The sequence below is a fragment of the Polypterus senegalus genome, chromosome 15 (assembly GCF_016835505.1).
Source record: "Polypterus senegalus isolate Bchr_013 chromosome 15, ASM1683550v1, whole genome shotgun sequence".
NCBI lineage: Eukaryota > Metazoa > Chordata > Cladistia > Polypteriformes > Polypteridae > Polypterus > Polypterus senegalus.
Window position 1 is genome coordinate 110,221,728 of NC_053168.1, and position 27,207 is coordinate 110,248,934.

The following is a 27,207-nucleotide window of genomic DNA, read 5'->3' on the forward strand; positions in this document are numbered from 1 at the left end:
TGTGCTTACATCTTCACAAACCTCTTCTGTATGTTTACTTTTTTTTCTTTTTCAATAATTACATAAAGAAAAGTCAAGCAAAATGACACCTTTTATTGGCTAACTAAAAAGATTACAATATGCAAGCTTTTGAGGCAACTCAGGCCCCTTCTTCAGGCAAGGTGTGAATAATTACATAAAGCTAAAGTTAAATCTCTTATTTGCTCTTTGTTGCCTTAAGGTTAGGTTGGTCTAACCTTAGACTTGAGGGCTAAATGATACGTGAGAATGTAGAAGAGGAGTGAACAGCATCTGATCAGATTCCCACCTTGAATTTTCTGGAAGATCTAGACAATAAGTAGTGCTCTAAATCTTTCATGTTTAATTTTTTAAATATATTTTAAGCACCTTTATAAAATAGAAACTATAACAGTAGAAATTAATTACATAAAATAATAACTGTGTATAAAAATTAAAGACAGATTCTCATAATTTTGTCCTCCCTAGAGAACCCGCTGGTGTCCTTTAGCACTTTAATCCATAAATTGCCAGGTTAATTTCAGGCACAAGGTAACAGATTGCCTGAAGTCATCATAAGACAATTTCTTCTTCACCCAGGCCCCAATGTAGTCCATGGCATGTAGCCGCATTTCTATCCATGAGGTTTCTAGTGACTTTGCCAGAAAAACACCTCTAAGTTCCTTGAAGTTACAGATCCTCTGTGTCACTCTGTTGACAGGGGACAGTGCATGGCCTCTGCTCTGCTTTTTATTGGATTAGCACACAGGAATGCCGGAGCCATGCTGTATTTATTCATTAACCCGTCTATGTCCTGATAAGACAGAAAATAAAGGCTGCAGTGTTTCTGCTGCATGAGAGGATGACCGGTGTAAATCAATTTTCTGTTCTGAAAAGCCCCACAGACTACACAATGATCACCACTGAAGTTCTATGATCTTCCTCTTTCACATTCTTTATAAAGCTTTTTAACTGAAAAGTCATAGAACAAGGTGGCTTTAGAAACACATTTTGGAAAAATTAACAATTTAATCTGCAAAGTTAGTGACTACCTGAAATGGCACAGCACGGGCAGCTTTCCAGTCTACAGTATCTGAGCAGCTTCCACTATTTTCAACGTATTTCCCCGCACTATGGCTATGAAGGAGACCTACAAGTAATGAAGGAGAAGGAGTTCAGTAGAATTAAAGGTACAGTACAAACTTTTTACTGAGCAGTCCCTTCAGGAGATCAAAGTCCTTCATTTTTCCTAATTGTGTGATATACAGGAGTATATGAGACATTTTAGCATGAGAAAAGTGCAACAAAAAATCATTTTTATCATAGTTTTCAGTTTTATCCGTCTTATTTTTAGAATATGTTGTTTATTTATGTTTTTGATGATAGGTTATATTATATTGCACTCTTGCCAGATTAACTGAGGTCAATATCACTCTGTTTTTTAGCAAACCTGGAAAACATATTCCACAAATCACAGACCACAAGTTTCTGATTTGGTATTGTGTTGGCATGAATGGCTGGTTAGGATTTCCATACTTGCTTCATTTTTCTAAAAACAAGGGTGTCAAGCTGAGAGGACTGGAGCGCTGAAGTGGCTGCAATGTCTTATTCCTGACACTTTATTTTCTAATTGGAGCTAACAGAGTCTGCTTCTTTTGTCTTAAGTTTAAGGATTTAGACCTCATAATTATTTTTCATTTTTTTTGTTATTTGACTGCTGATTAAGAAAAAAAAGAAACAATTAAGGTGTCTGAACGTCAGGAAGTACAGCACCTAAAAATGATGTACTTCTATAAATATTGACTAACAATGAATGTGGCTACAGCCTCTTCAGGATGCTGGAATATTAAATACTCTATGAAATCATTTTTTGGTCCTGGAAATGACCTTACTTTGATCAATAGTGGCATTCAGTCCTCGGTTGTGTTGCCCTTTCCTAAAAATGGGAACCTTAGAGTATACTGATGTCAATGATCTTCTTATTCAACTGTGTTCTGAACCCACCTATTTCATCTTAAGAAATGCATCAGGAATCAACTATGGTTGAGATGTCAAACCCTTATAGGGGACACTCATTCACGCATGCACGTGCAGTTTTCATGCATGCACCACATCAGTTTTCATTGAGATCAACTTTTTTTTCAAAAAGAAATTCATACAGTATACTGAAGGTGATCAATATTTCATAATGGTTCAGAATAAGAGAAGTGAATTAAATCTTTTTTCCCCCCATTACTGGCATGTTTGCTGGCTACTGCTGTTTAACTGGCAATAACAGCAGACAGGCAGAGACATGAGGATGGTGTGACATGGAGTGAGCGGTGACAAAATTGAAGGGTGCAAAGTGACCTGCTCCATCTTTGTAGGCGATGCCTGCCAGGATGTGACCCTAAATTGGATTAAACAAGTTTAGTAAATTAACACACACACTCTGTTGGTGTATCAGATGCTTTATAAAGCAAAATGAAGTGCAGTGAGGACAGACCAGAAATCTGGGTTCCATTCTCATACCCAGTCACAGTTAAAATACATAGAGTTGGGTTCCCAGAGATGAATTTAGATCTGAGATTTCAGAGATTAAAAATTAAAAAAACAAATTGGAGTTAAAGAATTACATGTGCAAATACTGAAATCCACAGTGGAAAAAGACCAATTAATTGGATTAGAAACATTGTTTTCCAAGAGAAGAACACCCTAGAATTTGAAGAGAGTTTCCACAGAAGACTGCAAAATCCAAGACTCCCACAGGGTCCTGAGTGATTTTCTCCTTAATAGAAAGTTGATCATGCTTTAAAAAATGAAACTGGTGGTTTCATACAGTGTGGTATTTTGCAGTGTTGATTTCGGTACTCAGTGAGCAGTTCATTTAGGTGTGGATTGGGGTTTCACCTAGCTAATTTTGATGCACTGTTCTTTACAATACAATACACAAATCAGAACAAATATTCAATACAGTATAAAAATAAAAACATGATATCACATAATATGATTTGGATTTGTTTAGATCTAAATCACTTCATCGAGCAGGTGGAAGGGAGATTGATGATAAGGCCCCTTGCTGTCATGAGCTCCTGGGTGCTCACCCAGAACATCCTGATTGTAGATCTGCCCCAAAACCACATACAGGTCAAATCCTGTTATAGCAAATACCGAAGTGATGAAATTTTCAGAATAACAAATATTTTTTATGAGCCCAGGCAAACGTTTTTTGAACATCATGTTAAACAAATTTTGTTTTAACCAAATGAAAATTTCAATATAATGAACGTTGTATGACAAAAAATGGCCACTGAAGATAATAACGCAATGCAAAAAATACTTAATGTTGAACCTATACTTTCTGAGTCCAATCTCAGGGATATGGAGTTTTGGCACTAATCTAACTCCATACTGGAACCCTCAACACGCTGCCTCAAAGAAAGAGACAGTCTGTTATGAAATTTCCAGTCTCAGCAAGTCTCGGCGAGAGTATATATATATATACATTATGTAGATATAGTCAAATCCAGAGTCAGTACTCCATCTAGTATCCGAATGGGTAGTTGTGTCGTGTGCAGATACTGTACTGTAGCGTTACTCAAAGTTTTTTTTAAGATGAACACAAAAAGTGAGAAACGGTGTCAGTTTACCCTGAAAGAACAACTAACAATCCTTCGGAATCATGCCGTTATCTTTAATGAGCTTTTCGTTTTCACTCTCTTCATTTTTATACCCGTGTTTCTATTAAAAAAAACTTGCATCTAATGTCTTGTGTACTACTGTACTCTGTATTCATACTTATATTTCTATTTTTAAAAAGTTACATCTGTAGTCTCTTTTCATTCTGTGATCATACCTGTATTTCTATTAAATTGAAGTTACATTTAACATCTTGTTTTCATTCTGTATTCATACCTGTATTTCTATTTAAAAAAAGGTACATGTAATCTCTCAATTTAATTCTGTATTTTCATACCTGCTTTTCTATAAAAAAAAGAAATTACATCTAATGTTTCATTTTCAAATAAAATATTTTTTGCAGTTTAAGAAGCGTTGTATTTTTAGACAGGTATTGCCAAGCTTGGGTCACAGAGTTGCGCAAGAAACAGGAAGATGCGTCCAGGTTTTCAAGGTAAATACAGGTACTTTATTACTGTATAGAGAAGGTAGGCATAGTCTCAAGTCTCCATTCAAAATAGGAGCTGTAAGGAGCCATGAAACAGGTGATCATTTTGCTTTAGCTCCCATCTTCAATTTAGAAGAACACTGTTGTGGCAGACATTGTCAGCAGAAGAGAGATCAGGAGAATGCAAGGAAGAGCAGGTCAAAGCCAGTACACCGTAAGTTTGATTCTGCAGAGGGAAACCAATTACTTTCCCCTTGGTTTACTGTTTACCAGACGCAGCAACAGAGCTATCCGTGCACCACTTCCGTAACAGATGGCAACCCCGGTCACAATAATATATGTATTTTCCCCATATTCTTTAGAACAAAATTTCCGTCATAACAAAATATTTTTATGGTCCCATGAGTTTTGTTATAACAGGATTATGCCTATATTGAAAACTTCTCTGTTTCTATTGAATTAAAATAACTCCGCTGTTATCATACCTTGTTATTGTTAGTATGGAGTATCTTATTGTGTCTTCTTGAGTTCTCTTTGTGTCTGTGTGGGTTTTTGAAAAGTACGTTGATTTCCTGTCATGTCTCTTAAAGATGTGTATACTACATCACTGATAATTTCAAACTGGCTTGGGTGTATGATCAGAATCCTTTTCAGGGCTGTTTCCTGCTTTGCACACAAGGCTGCCAGGATAGAACCAGGTCCTCAAACTTTATTTGGAACTTTTAATTGGATAAGTGAGTTTGAGCAATAATGGCATATTAATATTCACTAGTAATCTCCATCTTCTGCCTTTTTAACAAGACCGATCCAAGAGGGCTACAAAGAGCCACAATGCCTAGCATTTCCTTGAAGGCAGCAGAAAACGATGTAACTGTTGTAGGGGCAGAAACAGACCAACACAAGAATGTCAAAAAGGAAAAAAATACCCTTTGAAGTCCTTCAACAGTTATAGGTTTGGGATCTTTAAGCAATTTCTTGTTGTCAGCATCATTGCAGCATCCTTTCACAGCTTTTTTCATTTTATTTGGCAAGCCTGCATTGTTATCTTCTTCAACAGTATATAATGGCATGTTTGTACTTTATTCACCATGCAGTTTAAATGAAAAGTCAAGAAATTTCTCAGGAAAAAAACCAAGATGATAGCACAGATTTACAATATATATGTGTTATTATCTTAAAAAATGGTTAAACAGTAGAAGTAAGAGAAAAATTGTAGCAAAGAGTACAACCTAACCAAATGGAGTGGCTTGAAAACAAAGGGTCTTAAACTTTATTGCTCCAAGCCCCCCATGTGAACCAAGGGAATATGTGAAGCCTCCCTACGTGATATTTAGCATCTTGCACATTTACTGAGGTGCTTTTTAAACTTAATTTTATTAATAAAAGCATATTTGTTGCTAGTGCTATTACAATGCCTGTATTTTAAAAGTATTTATGCCTCCACTATATTCTTCACCTATGTGAAGATTTTGTTTGTGGATTTCTGCTCAGCCTTCGATGCTATTGTTCCAGAGTTGGTTCAGAGTAAGCTAATCCAGTTAGGTGTACCCTATGGTGTCTGCCAGTGGATTATGAGTTTCCTGACAGGTAGGAAGCAGTATGTGAGACTGGGCCCTTATATGTCAGATCCAATGTCAATTAGCATATGCTCCCCCCAAGGCTGTGTTCTTTCACCCATCCTGTTTTCACTTTATATAAATAAATGTAGGTCCATGGACAAATCTGTAAAAATCCCAAAGTTTGCAGAGGACATGACCATAGTGGGTATTATTTTCAGCAATGACATTTCTACCTATCAAAGAGAGGTGGGCCGTTTTGTAGAATGGTGTTCTTGTAACAACTTGGAGCTCAATGCTAGTAAGATGATGGAAAAGTAGAATGATTTTCGCCAACAAGTCCACCTTTGCAAATTAATGGCCAGACTGTGTCTGTGGTTCAGTCATTTAAATTCCTGGGGACTTATTTCATTAATACATTAAAATAGGGTAACTACATCACCTCCATCATCAAGAAAGCCAGGCAGAGATCATTCTTCCTTTGCTAGCTTAAGAAGCTTGGCATATCAAGATGTATATTGTTACATTTTCACTCAGTCAACAACAACAACATTTATTTATATAGCACATTTTCATACAAAAAGTAGCTCAAAGTGCTTTACATAATGAAGAATAGAAAAATAAAAGACACAGTAAGAAAATAAAATAAGTCAACATTAATTAACATAGAATAAGAAGAGTAAGGTCCAATGGCCAGGGTGGACAGAAAAAACAAAAAAAAAAAACTCCAGACGGCTGGAGAAAAAAATAAAATCTGTAGGGATTCCAGACCATTAGACTGCCCAGTCCCCTCTGAGCGTCATCATTGAGAGTATTGTAACCTCCTCCATCAACGTTTGGTTTCCTTCTGCCTCCTGTCTTTCTAAGACCCAGTTTGCAGCAGGGATTTGTTCAGCTGAGAAAATCATTGCGTGTTGTTCCTCATCATTAAAAGATCTGTTCATTGCCAGAGCGAACAAGACAAGATTGCAGCTGACTCCACCCACTCCAGCAGCCATCTGTTCATTACATTGCCATCACAGAGAAGGTACAGATCTATTGCGACCAACACTATAATCCATCTCCGCAGCTTCTTTACGCAAATCCTAAATAAACTTACATAGGGTTACTCCTAACTACTTTTGCAACATATAACTGGCAACTGTGTTGTTTGTCTATTTGTAAATACTTCATACTTGATTAATTTGTATTATTCAATAGCATTTTGTATAGTTTTTTCTATTTATTTGAGATTAACTATTAAAGTTTGTAATTGGTTTGTTCATGAAATTGTTGTATTTGTATAGTAGTTTGCACAGTGTCAGGTAAACAGTGGATTGAAATTGTGTTGTCTTGAGTTGGTAATTTCTTGTATCCCATTTTTTGCACCTAACCAAAGTCAATTCTGATATGTTTCACATGTTAGCAATAAAGTGATTATGAAAATTAAGAACACATTTCAAAAACAGCCTAAATGTTTTTATTAAATACAAATTATTTTACCAGTGCCTAAATTTCTTAATCATGACATAAAATGAGTTGGTATTTTTTAAGGATGAATAATTGCCAGTAATTATCAACATACACGATATGTTACTGATAGTATTGATAACAGCAAAATCTGTGCACTATTCAACTTTGCTTAAGTGTTACTTTTTAATTTATGCATAAAATTATTGTTTATGTCTGAAAATAATCATCTTTAAAATGCACAATTAGATGCTGTGGACAGTTCTTTATAACTTTCAGAAACTGCTTTGTTATTCTCTGGATTTAGCAGTGGAGCCACATTTAATACAAGAGCAAATGCAAATTACAAAGTAGTTTTCTCTCTCATACAACAATGAAGACAGAGAAAAAGAAAAGAATTGTGTAGGACGGTGGTAGCAGACAGGTAAACTGTGGTAGGCTAGCCAGCCCTGACACCTGCATGGCTGTTAAAAACAAATGATGTGGCAACAATGGCAGATGTCAACAACAACTTCTTTTTCCTCTACATTTTTTCGCATTTCTATGTAGCGGTCAATGATTTGTATGTTTCAGCGTAATTTCAGGGTCATTTTCATGGCCGGATGCTTTTCCTGATGCCAACTATCCCCACTGCAACCTTTATTTCTATAGCACCTTTTCATATAAATGATGTAGCTGAAAGTGCTTTACAAGATGTCAAAGAAGTGATTACATGCAAAGAAAACCTAAATAAAATTAGTATACAAAATAAATAATGCACACTTACATAAGATAGATACATAAGTAACAGAAACAAAGTCCTTAAATATAAAATTGTTTTTTTAAATCTCTAAATGAGAGTCCAATGATAAGGTCCATTGTCGACCTGCATCTGTTTCATGAGACTGTCACATCTTTGCCATTGTACTTTATGGCAGTTTCTTTCTTGTTGGGTCATTGTGAGCAGCCCATTGCTATTCTAACTATATTACTCTCAATATGGTGCGATGTTTTGCAATGTGAGGATTAACATGAGATGCTGTTTAATGGCAGGTGCAAATGCAATCTGGCTAAATTATATTTGTATACAAGCTATATATGAAACGTATAAAGGGGGACTTTGAGAAAACCGACTGTCAATGTATGTAACCCAGTGAATTATATCGGAAGAAGGCACATCAGATCAAGAAAGTGTTTTATTTAATGACTGCAAAAAGAACAGAGTATGAGGCAATAATAAAAAGAACTGAACTGGGAAGTATTTACACCTAACTATAAACCCCTTACTGTTCTGGCTAATAGGGGGGGCAGTCTAAGTTCTCAACTACTATCCAGAACTTTCTATCTTATGTACACTTCCCAACTCCACGTTTCGTCTCCTGCTTGTAGTTTGGCCTAGGTCCACCCTTTTCTCTCTCTGGTTTTAAACTCACCATGGTTTTCACACTACTGCTATTATCACTATTTCAATCCGGCTGACGTGCTCATCACATACCAACCGCTTCAAAAGAAAACATTTCTCAGCCCAGCCCTTCATTTTCATTTCACCCAATCAAGGAGCCATCCTTTTCCCTCTCAGTGTCAGACATTTGCATGTTGCCCTGATTTACATGACAGGCAGCTCTCCATGGCGCTTTCTGGCTCCCTCACCAAATCCAAATGTCGCACAGCCACCACCATGCAGTCAGCTGAGATGCTACATTTTTTTGGGTATTGATGGAGCAGTCTGCATTAAAAAGATACATTTAACAACTTGCTGTAGTTTGAATTTTAGATATTTTGCTGTTATTTTACAATCATTGTTATTCATGTAACAGCCCCTCTGAAAGATTATCAGTCCCCCTGTTGAGAACCTCAGGCTTAGAAGATACCAAATGTGCACCACAGGCAGACACAAGTAAACCTAACAAGCTTTTCAAGGATTGTGTTTCTGAATGGATGAGTAGTAATTTTCTCAAACTAAATAAAGGGAAAACTGAAATTTTAGTGATTGGCAATAATGGATATAATAAGGTTATTAGAAATAAGCTTGATGCATTAGGATTAAAAGTCAAGATAGAGGTAAAGAGTTTAGGGGTAACTATTGACTCTGACCTAAATTTTAAATCACATAACCCCTGCCCAGGGTTTGTTTCCTGCCTTGCGCCCTGTGTTGGCTGGGATTGGCTGCAGCAGACCCCCGTGACCCTGTAGTTAGGATATACAGTTAGGTCCATTAATATTTGGACAGAGACAACTTTTTTCTCATTTTGGTTCTGTACATTACCACAATGAATTTTAAATAATACAACTCAGATGCAGTTGAAGTGCAGACTTTCAACTTTAATTCATTGGGTTGAACAAAAAGATTGCATAAAAATATGAGGCAACTAAAGTATTTTTTTAACACAATCCCTTTATTTTAGGGACTCAAAAGTAATTGGACAAATTAAATAACTGGAAATGAAGTGTTCATTTCTAATACTTGTTGAAAACCCTTTGCTAGCAATGACAAAATAAAGTCTTGAGCTCATGGACATCACCAGATGCTGGGTTTCCTCCTTTTTAATGCTTTGCCAGGCCTTTACTGAAGCGGCTTTCAGTTGCTGTTTGTTTGTGGGCCTTTCTGTCTGAAGTTTAGTCTTCAACAAGTGAAATGCATGCTCAATTGGGTTAAGATCAGGTGACTGACTTGGCCATTCAAGAATTTTCCACTTCTTTGCTTTAATAAACTCCTGGGTTGCTTTGGCTGTATGTTTTGGGTCATTGTCCATCTGTATCATGAAACGCCACCCAATCAATTTGACTACATTTAGCTGGATTTGAGCAGACAGTATGTCTCTGAACACCACAGAATTCATTCGGCTGCTTCTGTCCTGTGTCACATCATCAATAAACACTAGTGTCCCAGTGCCACTGGCAGCCATGCACGCCCAAGCCATCACGCTGCCTCTACCGTGTTTTACAGATGATGTCGTATGCTTTGGATAATGAGCTGTTCCACGCCTTCTCCATACTTTTTTCTTGCCATCATTCTGGTAGAGGTTGATCTTGGTTTCATCAGCCCAAAGAACGTTTTTCCAGAACTGTGCTGGATTTTTTAGTTGTTCTTTAGCAAAGTCCAATCTAGCCTTTCTATTCTTGAGACTTAAGAGTGGCTTGCACCTTGCAGTGCACCCTCTGTATTTATTTTCATGCAGTCTTCTCTTTATGGTAGACTTGGATATCGATACGCCTGCCCCCTGGAGAATGTTGTTCACTTGGTTGGCTGTTGTGAAGGGGTTTCTCTTCACCATGGAAATGATTGTGCAATTATCCACCACTGTTGTCTTCCGTGGACGTCCAGGGGCCTCATGTATAATGTCGTGCGTAGAACTCGCACTATAACATGGCGTAAGCACAAAAGCCGAAATGTGCTTACGCACAGAAAAATACAGATGCAGAAATCTGTGCGTACTCCAACTTCCACGTTCTTCCGCTACATAAATCCCGATCAGCATGAAAACTAATGCTTGTGCACACGCTTTATGTAATGCCCCAAATCCTCCCAGAATTACGCCTCTTTGAATATGCAAATGAATATAAATCGCCCTTAAACTCAGCCTTCTGTGAAAAGACAATGGGGAAAGCACGGGGGGAAAATATAAGAATTTCAGCGAATACCAAGTGGAGGCAAAGGAAAAACATACTATTTGTTCAAATAAACCGTGGGATAATCAACAAAAGGAAGTTGATCGAGTGACATAGCGTGTTGGAGAAACTTGAAAGCTCACGTTCACAAAATCGCACAGTGCCGGAAATAAAAAAGAAGTCACATATCAAAGTCGCCGTGAAAAGGCGAGTTGTAGCCCACTGCCTGAGTGTCATATGAAAGCTTAATAGAGTACAGAGAAAAAAGCCACACGATGGGAAAAAAGCACAAAATGTCAACTTCAATCTCGACGTAGTTTATTTTGTCATTAAAGTAGAACATCATAAACTTCATCTTAAAATCATTTAATTAACCAGTTTCTCAAATCACATCGTAATTAAAGTAGCACGTTAAATGCTTTGTTTTGTATTTGATCTTCTATGTGCCTATGTGTGTGAATCACTACTTGCTTCTTAAACCGGCTCTCTTCCTCCAACTGGACACAGAATCCATTACATTCGTGATATTACAGTTCTCTGAATAACTAAAATACTGAGATATATACGTGATATCATTTTCATGATGATAGGAGTTAAAGCACGTTATTAAACATGAAATAATTTATTGCAGCAGTACTCAGGGGCGGCTCTAGGCAGAGGAAGAATCGGTGGCTCCTTTGCCCGCCAATGTTAGTAAGGTAGCTTATGCATGGTGGATGGCCTCGTCCGTTGCAGACACTGCATAGCCGCCTCGTGCTCATGACACAAGCATTTAACTTTTGCCGAAATTTGTCGCTGCGTTTTTAGCTATGTTGTTATTTTCTCTTTCTGTGTTATATTCAATATATATTGGCGTAGCCGTCACTGCAATGAGTGCTTTTCTTTCCCCAAATACACAATTACCACACAATCAGCTCTGTAATAGAAGTTAAGCCATCTGTAAGCTTAGCGCAAAGAACATTGAAATATCTTCGTAGTACATAGTACATGTTTAATTATTCTAACCTTAACGACACTCCCAGTGAAGAATATAGATTATTTAAATGAAGTTAAAGTTTTATCTGTATAATTTAATAAACATATTTTGCTGCATTTCACCTTAAAAAATGATATCATCATCATATGTAAATACGTGCTTTATAAAGTGGCTCAGGTTGTGTGATATTATAACTATAGTGCAAGTTTACAGTGAGGTGATTGTACTTATAAGTACAAACAGTTCTACAAGGTGCAATTGATTGAGAGCATTTAAAGTTCTTGGGATGAAACTGTTTCTGAACCGCGAGGTCCGTACAGGAAAGGCTTTAAAACGTTTTGCTGTGGCTGAGACAGCGTGTCCTTGAAGCTGTATACCGATAATTCTCTTTCCGATCAGCTGCTGCTGTGATTCACACTCAGATACAGTGATATAAATACTCCGAGTCGTGCAGTGAGAGTAATATGGAAAAAGGTAATCCGCTGTGGCAATTCCTAATGGGAGGAGCTGAAAGAAGAAGAAGAAGAAAAAGAAGGAGAAGTGAGAGTAACAACGCTAAAGCAGTTATGGTATTTGGAATACTATGGCTGTTCCCTGAACCATTATATTGTTATAAGTTAATTACAATCAGATGCGTTACACTAATAAACAATATGAGGTTAGTTTCAGTGTATTTATAAAGCAGCGTCAGGAAAATAATGAGTAACCACACAGGAACAATAGCATTGCTTTGACGCTGGGTGCCGCCAGTCTGCAAAACCGAGTGGAGAACTTGCGTACGACAAGGTATGAGGTACCGTGGAAAAGTGCGTGGCTTTACGCCAAGTGTAGGTTTTATACATTACGATTTGAACGTGGAAAAGTTCTTACGCAACATTTCTGTGCGTACGCACCGTTTATTCATGAGGCCGCAGGTCTTTTTGAGTTGCTGAGTTCACCAGTGCTTGCTTTCTTTCTCAGGATGTACCAAACTGTAGATTTTGCCACTCGTGATATTGTAGAAATTTCTCGGATGGGTTTTTTCTCCCCCGTGACCCTGTATTCAGATTCAGCGGGTTAGAAAATGGATGGATGGATGGGTTTTTTCTATTTTCGCTAGTTAAGGATGGCTTCTTTCACCTGCATGGAGAGCTCCTTTGACCGCATGTTGTCTGTTCACAGCAAAATCTTCCACATGCAAGCACCACACCTCAGATCAACTCCAGGCCTTTTATCTGCTTAATTGATAATGACATAACGACGGACTTGAACACACCTGCCCATGAAATGAAGGGATTGTGTTAAAAAAATGCTTTAGTTGCGTCACATTTTTATGCAATCATTTTGCATAAAAGTCTGCACTTCAAACTGCATCTGAGTTGTTTCATTTCAAATTCATTGTGGTAATGTACAGAACCAAAATTAGAACAAAGTTGTCTCTGTCCAAATATTTATGGATCTAACTGTAGTGGATTGGATAATGGATGGATATTAATCAGATCACAGGACAGCATTTTTTCACTTAATAAATGTCGACTAGATTACTGTAATGCACTCCTCTCAGGACTACCCAAAAAAGACATAAATCAATTGCAACAAGTGCAAAATGCAGCTGCTAGAATCCTAACTAGGAAAAGAAAATCTGAGCACATTTCTCCAGTTTTGATGTCACTACACTGGTTACCTGTGTCATTCAGAATTGACTTTAAAATACTGCTCTTGGTTTACAAAGCCTTAAATAATCTTGCTCCATCTTATATATCGGAGTGTCTGACACCTTACATTCCAAATAGTAACCTTAAATCATCAAATGAGTGTCTGCTTAAAATTCCAAGAGCTAAACTTAAAAGAAGTGGTGAGGCGGCCTTCTGCTGTTATGCACCTAAAATCTGGAATAGCCTGCCAATAGGAATTCACCAGGCTAATACAGTGGAGCACTTTAACAAACTGCTAAAAACACATTGTTTTAACATGGCTTTCTGATAACTTCATTTTAGTTTAATCTTGATGCTCTGTATATTCAATTAATTATCATTACTATTCATGGTGGCTCCAAAATCCGTACTAACCCATACTCTCTCTTCTGTTCTTTTACTGGTTTTCTGTGGTGGCGATCTGTGTCACCACCACCTAATCAAAGCACCGTGATGTCCTACATTGACGAATTAAAGGCCAGAAGTCCATGTGAACGTCCTCATCAAGTCCTTCTATGAGAACCCTGAATACAATGAGGACTGATCATTTATGTTAGGTAGAATGCCTAGAGGGGGCTGGGTGGTCTCATGGCCTGGAACCCCTGCAGATTTTATTTTTTCTCCAGCTGTCTGGAGTTTGTTTTTTGTTTTTTCTGTCCTGCCTGGGCATCGGACTTTACTTTTATTCTACATTAATTAGTGTTCTCTGATTTTAATTCTTACTTTGTCTTTTTTCTCTTTCTTCATCATGTAAAGCACTTTGAGCTACATTATTTGTATGAAAATGTGCTATATAAATAAATGTTGTTGTTGTTTTAAAAGGAGCTATATAAATCCATGACACTATGCTATGGTGTAAAATTACAAACCACTGCTTATAGAAATAGTGACTGGAAAAAGATATGAATCATTCAGATTAGATTAGATGCTTATTGTTTTATTTTTATTGTCACATACAGTACAAGAGCATAGTGACATTCATGTGCCACAGTTGTGTTAATGTATAAAAAAATGCTGTAAATAATTAAGAGAAGCAGAAGATAAATAAATAAATAAACGGTATACAGGAAAAAATACAGTAAATAAAGTAAGAGATTAAAAAAATTAAAAGTAATGAGCAGTATAAATAAACATAAACCTTCAGGTGGGTACAGTTCACCATGCAGGGCAGGTAGAATCAGGTTACTGGGAGTTCAGTGACCTTATAGCCTAAAGGATGAAGATGTTCCTGAAATGGGTGGAGTGAGTAGGGACGTGCTGGTAGTGCTTCCCAAAATTCAGAAGTGAAAATAGGAGATGAGCTGGATGGCATCTCTTATCAGACATCTAGTTGAATAGATGGCTTGAAGGTATGGAAGGTCAGACCCAGTGATTTTAGGACAGCCCTCTGGAGGAGTTTGTGATCTCGGCAAGTCAGGCTATGAAAATTCACACTTTGATGTATACAGTCAGGATACTTTCAATAGTGAGGTGTAGCCATTGAAGTGTAGCAGCTTTCTGGAGTCTCCATGAAAGGGGAATATGGTGATGAACTGCTCTGGGGTGAAGTCCACTGATTATTTATTGAGGTTGAGATGCTATTGGGAGTCACTTGAAAGAGAGCCAGAATCTGAGGTTTGTGTTTTATTCATTTATAATTGCACTTTACTTTTTGATTGTGTCTGTGTGTTCATGGCACAAGACTGTGAACTGGAATACATATAATATAAAGCTTTTGTATTTTTTCTAAAGAATCTCGTGTCCATGTCTCTCTGTCACACGGGGTCATTAGTATCAAATAACACTGTAAAGAGACACTTTACTGCCTTGAGTCTAAAGAACACACTGCAAGAAAATAACTGCAGATTTAAAAATGAGCAGTGTGAGGGACACTAGCCAGAAGCCCTCAAGATGAAAGGACCAGGGAAGAGAGCATGCACAGGGCATTATCTCCACAGATCGCTAGATGCAGTAGTAACAGTTCACTATTGTTTTGGTTCCCACCTCAAAGCTCAGGAAAAAGACCCTTTTCTTTTTTTAACATTTTATTGAATTTATTAAAATCAAACAACATTCCATACAAGCAAATCAAATTTTACAAAAGTAAGTTCAAATCAAGTCAGGCCCCACCCATGACAAAGAGAGCTAGGCCAACACAGTGAAACGTTAATAGTAGAAAAGATGTAAGTAAATAAACAGAATAAAAAGGGGAAGAGAATCTGCTTCTTCAAGTTAAATGCTTATTTTAAAATATTATTAATTTTAAAAAGGTTTTGCACAGATCCTCTAAGTGAGCATTTAATTTTTTCCAATTTCAAGTAGTATATAATATCAGTTACCCACTGACCGAAAAAAGGTGAGTTAGAATTCTTCCAGTTCAGCAAGATAAGTCTACGTGCCAATAGTGTAGTAAAGGCAATTACAGTCTGTTTGTCCTTCTCCACTTTAAGCCCATCTGGGAGCCCACCAAACACAGCTGTTAAAGGATTAGTAGGGATTGTGACACCAAAGCTGTCTGATAGCATTTAAAGATTTTGGTCCAAAATGATGTTAATTTGGTGCAGGCCCAAAACATGTGGCCTAGTGAGGCTGGAACTTGATTGCAATGTTCACAGGTGGCATCTTGCCCTGGAAACATTTTGGACAATTTAAAACGAGACAGACGTGCTCGATAGATGATTTTAAGTTGAATAATTGTATGCTTTGCACATATGGAACTCGAGTGAATTCTGTGCATTGCTTCCTTCCATTCATTTTCTGAGATGTTGAATGAGAGATCCTTTTCCCACTGTATTCTGGGATCTTTGAAAGGGATGGACTTTAAAATATTTTTATATGTTAGAGAAATGCCGTTTGAGTTCTCAAGACTGAGCAATATGTTTTCCGGAGTAGAAGTAAGTGGTAGGTGAGGAAAGTCTGGCAGTTTTTGTTAAACAAAGTTTCTAACCTGGAGGTAGTGAAAGAAATGTGTTGCTGGAAGGTTAAATTTGGAATGCAATTGTACTGTTGTAAAAGGAATCACACGGGGTCATTAGCATCAAATAACACTGAAAGGAGCCACTTTACTGCCTTTACTGAACACCCTGCAAGAAAATAACTGCAAGTTTGCAAATGAGCAGTGTGAGAGACACCGGTCAGATGCCCTAAAGATGGAAGGAACAGGGAAGAGAGCATGCACAGGGCATTATCTCCCCCGCATTGCTAGATGCAGTGGTAGCAGTTCACTATTGTTTTGGTTCCCACCCCAAAGCTCTTTAGCCTCCTCAAGAAAAAAAGAACCTTTTCTGAATTTTTTTGAGGATGACTGACCATGAAAGGCAGTCAGTGATCTGGATACCCAGGAACCTAAAGTTGATAACTGTCTGGACAGGAGAGCCATTAATTTGGAGTGGAGCATAGCATGACTGCCTTTGTTCTTTCTGAAGTCAACAATGATCTCCTTTGTTTTGTCAAAATTCAAGAAGAGGTTATTGTTATGGCACCATACAGTCAAGTCTCTTGCCTCCCTCCTGTAGGCAGCCTCATCATTGTTACTGATATGGCCAATCACAGTGGTATCATCCATGAACTTAATAATGCTGTTGCCCTCATGCACTGCACTTTTATGGATGAATAGCCTTAAACGTCATCCAAAATATTCTTTGAAATATAAAAATATAAGGATGTTAGCACTATCTGAGCTGACAATAATTCACTACTCCATGCTTGAATTAGTAAGTTGCACAATATGCGTGGCTTCCTAATCACAAGATGAAAAGCAGTCCATTCATTTATTCACTTTCTAATCCATTTATCAAGTCAAGAGGTGATTATAAAATTTGGATATTTTGGATTAGTTGCTTTTATTCTAAGGCTGCATGGTAGGTCCAGTGGTTAGGCATTGTAGAGTTCTGGGTTCAAAAAGAGCACAGGAAAAGTCTACACTTTCTCCCTATGTGAGGGGTGGGCAATGTCAGACCTTGGGCCTTACGTATAACATTGTGCGTAGAATTCACACTATAACATGGCGTACAGACAAAAGTGGAAATGTGCTTACGCACAAAAAAATCCAGATACATAAATCTGTGCGTATGCCAACTTCCATGTTCTTCCGCTACATAAATCCCGGTCAGTGTGAAAAGTAACGCACGTGCCTGCTGTCCCGCCCCAACTCCTCCCAGAATTATGCCTCTTTCAATATGCAAATCAATATAAATATCCCTTAAGCTCAGCCTTCTATGAAAAGGCAATGGCAAAAGCAAGAGGGAAAATAGAAGAATTTCAGCAAACACCAAGTGGAGACAAAGAAAAACGTACTATTTGTTGGTTTAAACATTGGTATAAACAACAAAAGGAAATTGATTGAGCGAGAAAGCGTGTCCAAAATAAAAAAGAAGTTGTCAGATATCAAAGTCGTCGTGAAAAGGCGAGTCGTAGCCCACCGTCTGAGTGTCATGTGAAAGCTTATTAGGGTACAGAGAAAAAAAAGTCCCACAGTGGGGAAAAAGCATGAAATGTCAACTTTAATCTCTAAATTTCCACTTTAATCACATAGTTTATTTTGTCATTAAAGTAGAACCTCATAAACTTCATCTTAAAATCGTTTAATTTACTAGTTTCTTAAATAACATCATAACTAAAGTAGCACGTTAAATGCTTTGTTTTTTATTTGATCTTCTATGTGCTCTATGTGTGTGACTCACTACGTGCTTCCATTCTTTCTCTTCCTCAGACAGGACACAGAATCCATTACATTCGTGATATTACAGCTCTCTGAATAATTAAAATACTGAGATGTATACTTGATATTTTCATGATGATAGGAGTTAAAGCATGTTATTAAACATGGGAACATGGTGGCACAGTGATTGTTCATGTCTCAGGCAAGATGCTTGCTGTGCCGTGTGCTACCTTCGATGAAATAATTTATTGTAGCAGTACTGTCTCTTTCAAACATACTAAACTCCAATTCTTGTCCTTACTTTTCTTTCTCCAAATACCCAAATTTCCAATCAGCTCTGTAATAGATGTTAAGCCATCTGTAAGCTTAGAACTTTGATTCTTCAAAACTTTTAGGGAACATTGAAATATCTTCTTAGTACATGTTTAATTATTCTATCCATCTATCCTTCCAGTGTCGCATCAGCACCAGCAGGAATACAGCGTGAGGTAGGAACAATCTGTGAACGGAGCGCCAGTTCCTCGCTAGCGCTGTGGCACCATGTAGTTAAAGTTAAAATTTTATCTGTATAATATAATAAACATATTTTGCTGCATTTCATCTTAACAATAATATCATCATCATATGTAAATTAAGCGCTTTATAAAGTGTCTCAGGTTGTGCAATATTATAACTGTAGTGCAAGTTTACAGTGAGGTGATTGTACTAATAAGTACAAACAGTTCTACGAGGAGCAGTTGATGGACTAATTGAGTGCGTTTACAGTTCTTGGGATGAAACTGTTTTTGAACTGTGAGAAAAGGCTCTGAAGCGTTTGTCATATAAGAGAAGTTCAATAGACAGCATGGCTGAGGCAGCGTGTGCTTGATGCTGTATACCGATAATTCTCTTTCCGATCAGCTGCTGTACAGATGTGATTCACACTCAGATACAGTGATATAAATACTCTGAGTGGTGCAGTGAGAGAAATATGGAAAAAGATGATCCGATGTGGGATCCAAGGTGCAGTGAAAGTAAAAACGCTAAAGCAGCTATGGTATTTAGAATAGTTTGACCATTCTGTGGACCATTATATTGTTACAGGTTAATTACAATCAGATGCATTAAACTAATAAACAATATGCGGTTAATTTCAGTGTATTTATAAAGCCGCGTCAGGGATGTGGATCTAAAAAAGAAAGGATAACCACACTGGAACAGTAGCACTGCTTTTACACTGAGTACTGCCATTCTGCAAAACCGAGCAGAGAACTTACGTACAACAGGGTATGAGCTATCGTGGAAATGTGTGTGGCTTTACACCCAGTTTAGGTTTTATACATCGTGATTTGAACGTGGAAATGTTCTTACGCAATATCTTTGTGCGCCATTTATACATGAGGCCCCAAGTGGGCTGCAGTGGCTGCAGGTTTTTGTTCCAACCCAGTTGCTTAATTAGAAATCTCAGACCTCATTTAATTTTATGATTTTTATTCTACAATGTTAGGTTCTTATCTTATAGATTTTTTTTCTTTCCAAGGATATCATCCAAATGATATGAAGCTTAAAGCAGATAATTTTCCGTGTGTCATATTTTTCTCTTAAGTGTTTTATTAAACCGAATAGTGCATGATGAATCCACATGGGTGTAAATGGTAACAAGTTAGATGGAGAACTGCTGGCTCCTTTGTTATTTACATCGTATTGCTAATAAAGAGCCATTAAAAACAGTGAATACCGCTATATAAGACTGAAATAAGCAATTAAGGGTGGGGAACCTTAACAAGCGAGTCCACTAAAATGAAGCATTAAAATAATAATTGACTCCTCATCAAGAAACTGGGTTGGAACAAAAACTTGCAGCCACTAAGGCCCTCAAGGACCGACATTGCCCACCCTGCTATGGTCTTACTCCTTTATAGGAAAGGCAAGTGTGACAGGTTGATTGGTGGACTCAGGAGCATGGAGCCATTTTAATGAACTACTGATTTATGATGTTGATGTAATGAAAAGTACAAATGCATCATTCAGATTTCAAGCTTTCAGGCTTTGGATCATTTACTACTCTTGATGAGCATATGTTTCAGAATTTCATAGCGTTGGTTCAACAGAATTAATACATTAAGGAATTGCATAAACAGGTGAGAATGTTATATTATGCTATTTTAAATGCATGAAAGTTCAATATGAGTACTCAATATGAGTACTACATGGAAGGGTAGTGCATGAGGAGGAAATTGGATTATATGAGATGGGGGCTACAGAGGTGAGAGAAAAATAAAAGTAGGAACTAACCTAGGACATTCTTACAATTGTTAAATCAACTGATTTAAATGAAATGAACCCTTTCTTCATCCTGGGTCCTCCCTGTGTGGTAGCACTTTGAGTAGTGAGAAAAATGGTATATAAATGTAATGAATTATTATTTTGATTATTATTAATATTATTCATCACATTCCCATGAGATGGTTTCACTGTTGCAGAGTGACAGCTGATTTATGTGAACAATTCTTGTCATCATTTGTGCTGAATGAATAAAGTGGAAATAAATTAAAACGTCAATATTGAAGAGCTGATTTTCTTTACTACTATAGCTGAAAATTGTTGCCTTTGATTTTTAGTTAGATATCAGGTAGTGCTGGGAGATTCAAGATACCCAAAAGAAAAGTGTTAATCTTTTTAAGCGCCATTGCTTGGAAAAATGGCAATGTACCTGATGCAGTCTTGTTCATATATATTTACACACAGTATGGTAAAACCATAAAAGCAGAGCAATTTTCCCATAAACCAATATACAGTACAGCTGAAATACAGGAAAGGAAGGATTCCAAAAGCAGGACAATAATAATATTGCTTCAGAATGGGGGTGCACATCGAGGTGTGGAAATGCCATTTTGTGAGGCTAGGTAAGAGACAGAGTGACTGGGTATTAGTTTACTCTTCTGTGGAACAGAAAACAAGAAAAATGCTTTGTACTTGTGTCAAATGAAGGAGGCAGTACGGTACAGCATGGAAGGTCTGTGAGGGATGATGGATAGTTGATGGATGCAACACAGGGTGCCAGTGTGAGAGGCTGGCTAGAAGCGTGGGAGTGCTCCATGGATGGATGCGGCAAGAGAAGACATGCATGAGTATGAGACACTTATCAGGCCTCGCACACATCAATGGGAGTTTCTGATGCCCTGGCAGTGCTCTGTTTGTGTAAGGACAGCAGCAGGTGAGAAGCTGGTTAGTAGAAGCCACGTGAGGGCCCGAATAGAATTTAGGAGAGGAGGCTGAATCGTGGATCTTGTGAGGAGGAGTAGAAGAGGCAGTGACCAGTGATGGAAAAAGAGAAGAGAAAGAGTTGCAGGGTGCTTTATTATCACCCTTTGTGCTGTTTTTTGTGGCTATGGTGGGAAATGCTTGCCCAAGATAAATTTCCCACAATAAAAAACTCTTTCTACTTTTACTCTTGTCTCTGTACCTGTTCGTGTTGGGTGTTTGGTTAGCTGGAGTGCCCCCTGTCGTCCACAACAGATATAAACACCACTGGAAATGGGACTGAAAACACTGTAAAGGACAAGTACTGCACTGGACAGGACACAAACACACAAGAAAACTGGAGGTAATATGGAGTGAAATGAGGAGAGAAAGGACATTGCCCCTTCTGGCAGGAGGCTCCAAAAAGTAAAGGAGGTGGGGTAGTTCATCTATGATTTCCCTAAGTAATGATGCATAACCAGAGAAATTACTACAGGAGAATTAGTCCCACCCTGTTGACTGAACATGGCCACTACTTAACAGATTGGCTTGTGAGAAATTTGATAAGAATGTTTAGAACCGCATGGAAGGAGCTGTGGAACAGCAGGCAGAATTGGAGAGCCACAAAACTTTCTGTGACACGAAACTTTGCTGTTTCACTCATCACTAGCTCTAATATATAAAGTGCTCTCCATAGTGTTTGGTACATAGACACAATTCTCCTTGATTTCCCCCTCTGCTCCACAGTTTTAAAATTACAAATCAAATAATTCAGATGTGACTAAAGTGCCATTTACAGACTTTCATTTAAGGGTATCTGCATACGTTGCAGTCACAGCATGTAGAAACGACAGAACAAGTAGCAAGCAAGTAGGAAATGTTGTTCGAGGCAGTACACAAATATCAGCCTGCTCGAAAATACAAGGGGGTCCAACTCCTTGTCACCACTCTCTGGAGTAGCTATGTGTGTTTTATAACACATTGCAAAGAGTGAAAAAAAACAGACACACAAAGGGAATATGTCGGCAGTTATTTAGTTCCACTACAAGCAATGATTATATGTTACCATACTGATGGCATGCTGGCTCACGGATGACTGTGAGATTTCTGACTGGCCTGTCGACAAATGTCCATTGGTTGTTAAAACCTGTAACAGAACATATTTTGCATAAATCCTATGTCTGTAATGTAGGATCCAATTCCGCACACAACTCCAAGAGGGTGCTCTAGGAAGTCTAAGGTTGCCTATTAGACCCACCAAGGTTTCCCACATTGTGATGGCTTGTTGCAGTACCACACAGCATAGCACAGAAACACGGCGTGCCTCGGCCATGTGACTGAGGCCAAACTGAGTGCATGGATGACCCATTACAGTGAGTAATACCTTAAGATTACATTCACTGACTTTTCATCTTCTCTATGCTTCTGTGTAGTGCTGGGACACCAGCTCGGTCATTACGTTTAATTCCTTTTAACAGATTCAAAGCAAGACAGGCGTACATTGGCAGAGGAAACAAAACCTTCAGAGAAACAACAAAATGTAGCCTTTCTGTGGCTAGTTTGGTGTTGGAGCTCCATCCTGAGGTGCACTTGGTCTACAAGTAGACACCACCTGTTGGGAGTGCCTGGGCATTATAGCAGTCAGACTGGAAATGGCGGGGTCAGTTGCCCTCAATGGGCATCATTTTTGTACTGTGAAGGGGAATGGAAGACAACACAGTTAGCAAAAGCATCCTCTCCTGTCTCAGAGTGGTGTCACATACCACAGAGAAGCCCGGAAGGTGATCATGTGACACTGCACTTACAGTAGGAAAGGCTTCACTTAGGATCATGGGCAAATTCAAACGGTGATTAGATCATGAATATTCAAAAAAGGCCTTTAAATGACATGCCAAGTTGCTGTCTGTGTGTAGTTTCCCTTGACCCAACATTGGTTTATCTCTACTATGCCAGTCTAATCAGAGTCCAAAGACATGCATGTTAGACTAAAAGGTGGGTGGGCATTGTGATGGGCCTGTGTCCCATTCGGGTTTGGTTCCAGCCCTGCAGCTAAAGTTGCAGAGATGATCTCCCCACGACCGTGAAGTGGATTAAACAGGCTTGAGAATGTTATGCTATATAATTTTCATTTTAAAATGAACACATTTTCATTATTTGAGTGCCTTCCTGTTTCTCTTCTGAATATAGTATGCATTTTCATAACCACTTTGTAATGAGGGATTCCAAAAGCACTTGCAGTGAAAGAAGAGATATCAAATAAAAATCATTTCCAAAACACAAATTAAGCTGAAGTAACAAGATGACATGCCAGTCCTTGTTTTACAGCAAATCCTGTCTGCCATAATTCCATTTCTTTTTATGGTGTGCCTGGAATAAAGTCATTCAGTTTTAATGATTCCTTTGTGGACAGCCTTTTGTATCCAAGTTAATAATTCATTAGATGTTTGCTTCCTGGGGACAAAGTCTAGAGAGTGTTTAGAAAAAGTGGAGGGCAGAGCTGCCAGCCTTAATATATTGCCAAGATCAAAATATTGTTGGTCATAATATAATAACAGCATCAAAGAGTTATTGATCCAAGCAAGTTTAAAAGCCCTTACACTTAACTTTAGGCAAACAGAAAAGTTTATCTGCAGCCTAAACATGTCCCATCTATTGATTTTTTTAACTGAGAGAGCCAAAGTAAATAGCACAAGGCAGTCCTCGACAAGTGCCAGTACTTCCCAGGGTACAATAAGCACACTCCCATTATAACCAGTTCAGAACTAACAATAAACCAGACTGCGTAGATTTTGATTGAGCGAGGAATCCAACACAAACTCCTGGAGAACAAACCCTACACAAAGATATTGTGGAAAAAACTTTCCAACATCTTCAAAGAAAGCAATCATGGAGTTGCACAAATGTCTCAGTCCATAGAGTGAGCCATCAATTAAACAAATCATCTGCTTTTATACTTTTTCTAATTAACATCACATTATCTAACACATCACATCATCTGACTCTTAATATGCAGAACTTTAACACATCCTCCAATCAACTAAAGCCACCAGTAATTTCTCACTTATGTCGATCCTCTCATTAAGAGGGGTGTTTAGTGGATTCTCTCATTGATCCCAGCATCGCTTCATAGGAGGGATGTATGGGCTTCCAATCAGTTTATCCCCACTTTCTGAAAGGGTGTTTGTTATTCATTTACCTCATTCTACCCATGGAAAATTACTCTGGTAAGACAAAGCAGAGACCTCATGCACTTTCAGCTTCAAGTTAACCCTTGAGTTATATTCAATCCTTTTTTTATGCTTATGCACTCAAGATGGAAGAACCAGGGAAGAGAGCACACACAGGGAATTATCTCCCCCAGAATACTAGATGGCATTCTCAGCTCCTCAACCCAAACATAAACAGACACAGGACAATCAATGACACATTTTTATTTTTTTTTATTTTTATTGATCTTGTGGGAAATGCTTCCCAAAGCGTTTTCCACCAGCATGGCTCAGTACACAAGCACAATATTTACACAGCAATGCTTTCTCTTTTTCTCTCAGCCTCTGTCTCTTGTCTCTCCTTCCACTTCCTCTCCTCCTGGATGTACTTCTGGTGGCCCGTTAGCTTGGCCCGGAAGCACTTCTGAGTGAGGAGAAGCCCAACAAAATAGTACTCCACAGACCCTTCAACATCCCCTGGCAGCACCCATGGAACCCAGCAGGGTTGTGCTGAACTTCAACTCCCATGTCGCCCTGTGGGAGTCCAAGGTCCTGCTGCAATCTGGGCAGCTGCCAGCTAGTACTCCAGGGAAGATAATGCCCTGTAAAGATTCAGTCCCCCATCACTTCCAATAAAGAGGCACTCCGCCATGATATATATATATATATAGTCACCCACGTGCAACAAGGAGCGAGCTGAAAGGACCCGCCAGGAAGGGGATATCAGGGTGCTCTAAATCTATTTCTGTTATCTCTGCAGACCAAGTACGGGAAAATATGTCTGATTTAACGCCACTTCCAGTTCCGGCACCCAGACTAACGTCACTTCCTGTTCTGGTGCCTAGATTGACATCACTTCCTGTTCTGGCACCCAGACTGACGTCATTTCCTGTTCTGGTCAAATGACATAATTTCCGGTTTACAGCATATAAATCCTCCATCTTGCCAAACTAGTTCAGTTCATTTTGGGAACTCAAACCAACAACAACTTTATCTTGACTTCAAACCTTTGCAGCTAGGAACAATATTTGGGTGGCTGCCCCAAACCTTTTTCAGAGTGTTGAGACTCGTTCTTTTACAGTATATACAGTGCATCCGGAAAGTATTCACAGCGCATAACTTTTTCCACATTTTGTTATGTTACAACCTTATTACAAAATGGATTAAATTCATTTTTTTCCTCAGAATTCTACACACAACACCCCATAATGACAACGTGAACAAAGTTTACTTGAGGTTTATGCAAATTTATTAAAAATAAAAAAACTGAGAAATCACATGTACATAAGTATTCACAGCCTTTGCTCAATACTTTGTCAATGCACCTTTGGCAGCAATTACAGCCTCAAGTCTTTTTTAATATGATGCCACAAGCTTGGCACACCTATCCTTGGCCAGTTTCGCCCATTCCTCTTTGCAGCACCTCTCAAGCTCCATCAGGTTGGATGGGAAGCATGGGTGCACAGCCATTTTAAGATCTCTCCAGATCTCTTCAATCGGATTCAAGTCTGGGCTGTGGCTGGGCCACTCAAGGACATTCACAGAGTTGTCCTGAAGCCACTCCTTTGATATCTTGGCTGTGTGCTTAGGGTCGTTGACTTGCTGAAAGATGAACCGTCGCTCCATGTCTCTGTACATTGCTGCAGTCATCTTTCCCTTTATCCTGACTAGTCTCCCAGTTCCTGCCGCTGAAAAACATCCCCACAGCATGATGCTGCCACCACCATGCTTCACTGTAGTGGATGGTATTGGCCTGGTGATGAGCGGTGCCTGGTTTCCTCCAAACGTGACGCCTGGTATTCATACCATAGAGTTCAATCTTTGTCTCATCAGACCAGAGAATTTTGTTTCTCATGGTCTGAGAGTCCTTCAGGTGCCTTTTGGCAAATTCCAGGCGGGCTGCCATGTGCCTTTTACTAAGGAGTTGCTTCCGTCTGGCCACTCTACCATACAGGCCTTATCGGTGGATTGCTGCAGAGACGGTTGTCCTTCTGGAAGGTTCTCCTCTCTCCACAGAGGACCTCTGGAGCTCTGACAGAGTGACCATCGGGTTCTTGGTCACCTACCTGACTAAGGCCCTTCTCCACCGACTGCTCAGTTTAGATAACCGCCAGCTCTAGGAAGAGTCCTGGTGGTTTCGAACTTCTTCCACTTACGGATGATGGAGGCCACTGTGCTCATTGGGACCTTCAAAGCAGCAGAAATTGTTCTGCAACCTTCCCCAGATTTGTGCCTCGAGATAGTCCTGTCTTGGAGGTCTACAGACAATTCATTTGACTTCATGCTTGGTTTGTGCTATGACATGAACTGTCAACTGTGGGACCTTCTATAGACAGGTGTGTGCCTTTCCAAATCATGTCCAATCGACTGAATTAACCACAGGTGGACTGCAATTAAGATGCAGAAACATCTCAAGGATGATCAGGGGAAACAGGATGCACCTGAGCTCAATTTTGAGCTTCATGGCAAAGGCCGTGAATACTTATGTACAGTACATGTGCTTTCTCAGTTTTTTTATTTTTAATAAATTTGCAAAAACTGCAAGTAAACTTTTTTCACATTGTCATTATGGGATGTTGTGTGTAGAATTCTGAGAAAAAAAATGAATTTAATCCATTTTGGAATAAGGCTGTAACATAACAAAATGTGGAAAAAGTGATGCACATGTGAATACTTTCCGAATGCACTGTACATATACTAGCTGTGTAAGCCCATGCTGTAAAAAGCCTGGAGTCCTATAAACAATTGAAATTGTCAGAAAAAAATTGAAATGTAGAGATATCAGGTAAGTGAAAG

At 38.6% G+C, this 27,207-nt stretch overlaps 1 protein-coding gene across 2 annotated transcripts in view; it reads left to right on the forward strand.

Moving 5' to 3' along the window:
• Positions 1-839: 839 nt before the first annotated feature.
• Positions 840-27,207, forward strand: part of LOC120515915 (molybdenum cofactor sulfurase-like) — a 75,670-nt gene continuing 49,302 nt past the window's right edge. For both annotated transcript variants that reach the window (XM_039737285.1, XM_039737286.1), the window contains exon 1: positions 840-1,187. In XM_039737285.1, coding sequence (XP_039593219.1) covers positions 1,055-1,187 — 133 coding nt within the window. In that variant the 5' untranslated portion in view covers positions 840-1,054. The remainder of the gene's footprint in view (positions 1,188-27,207) is intronic.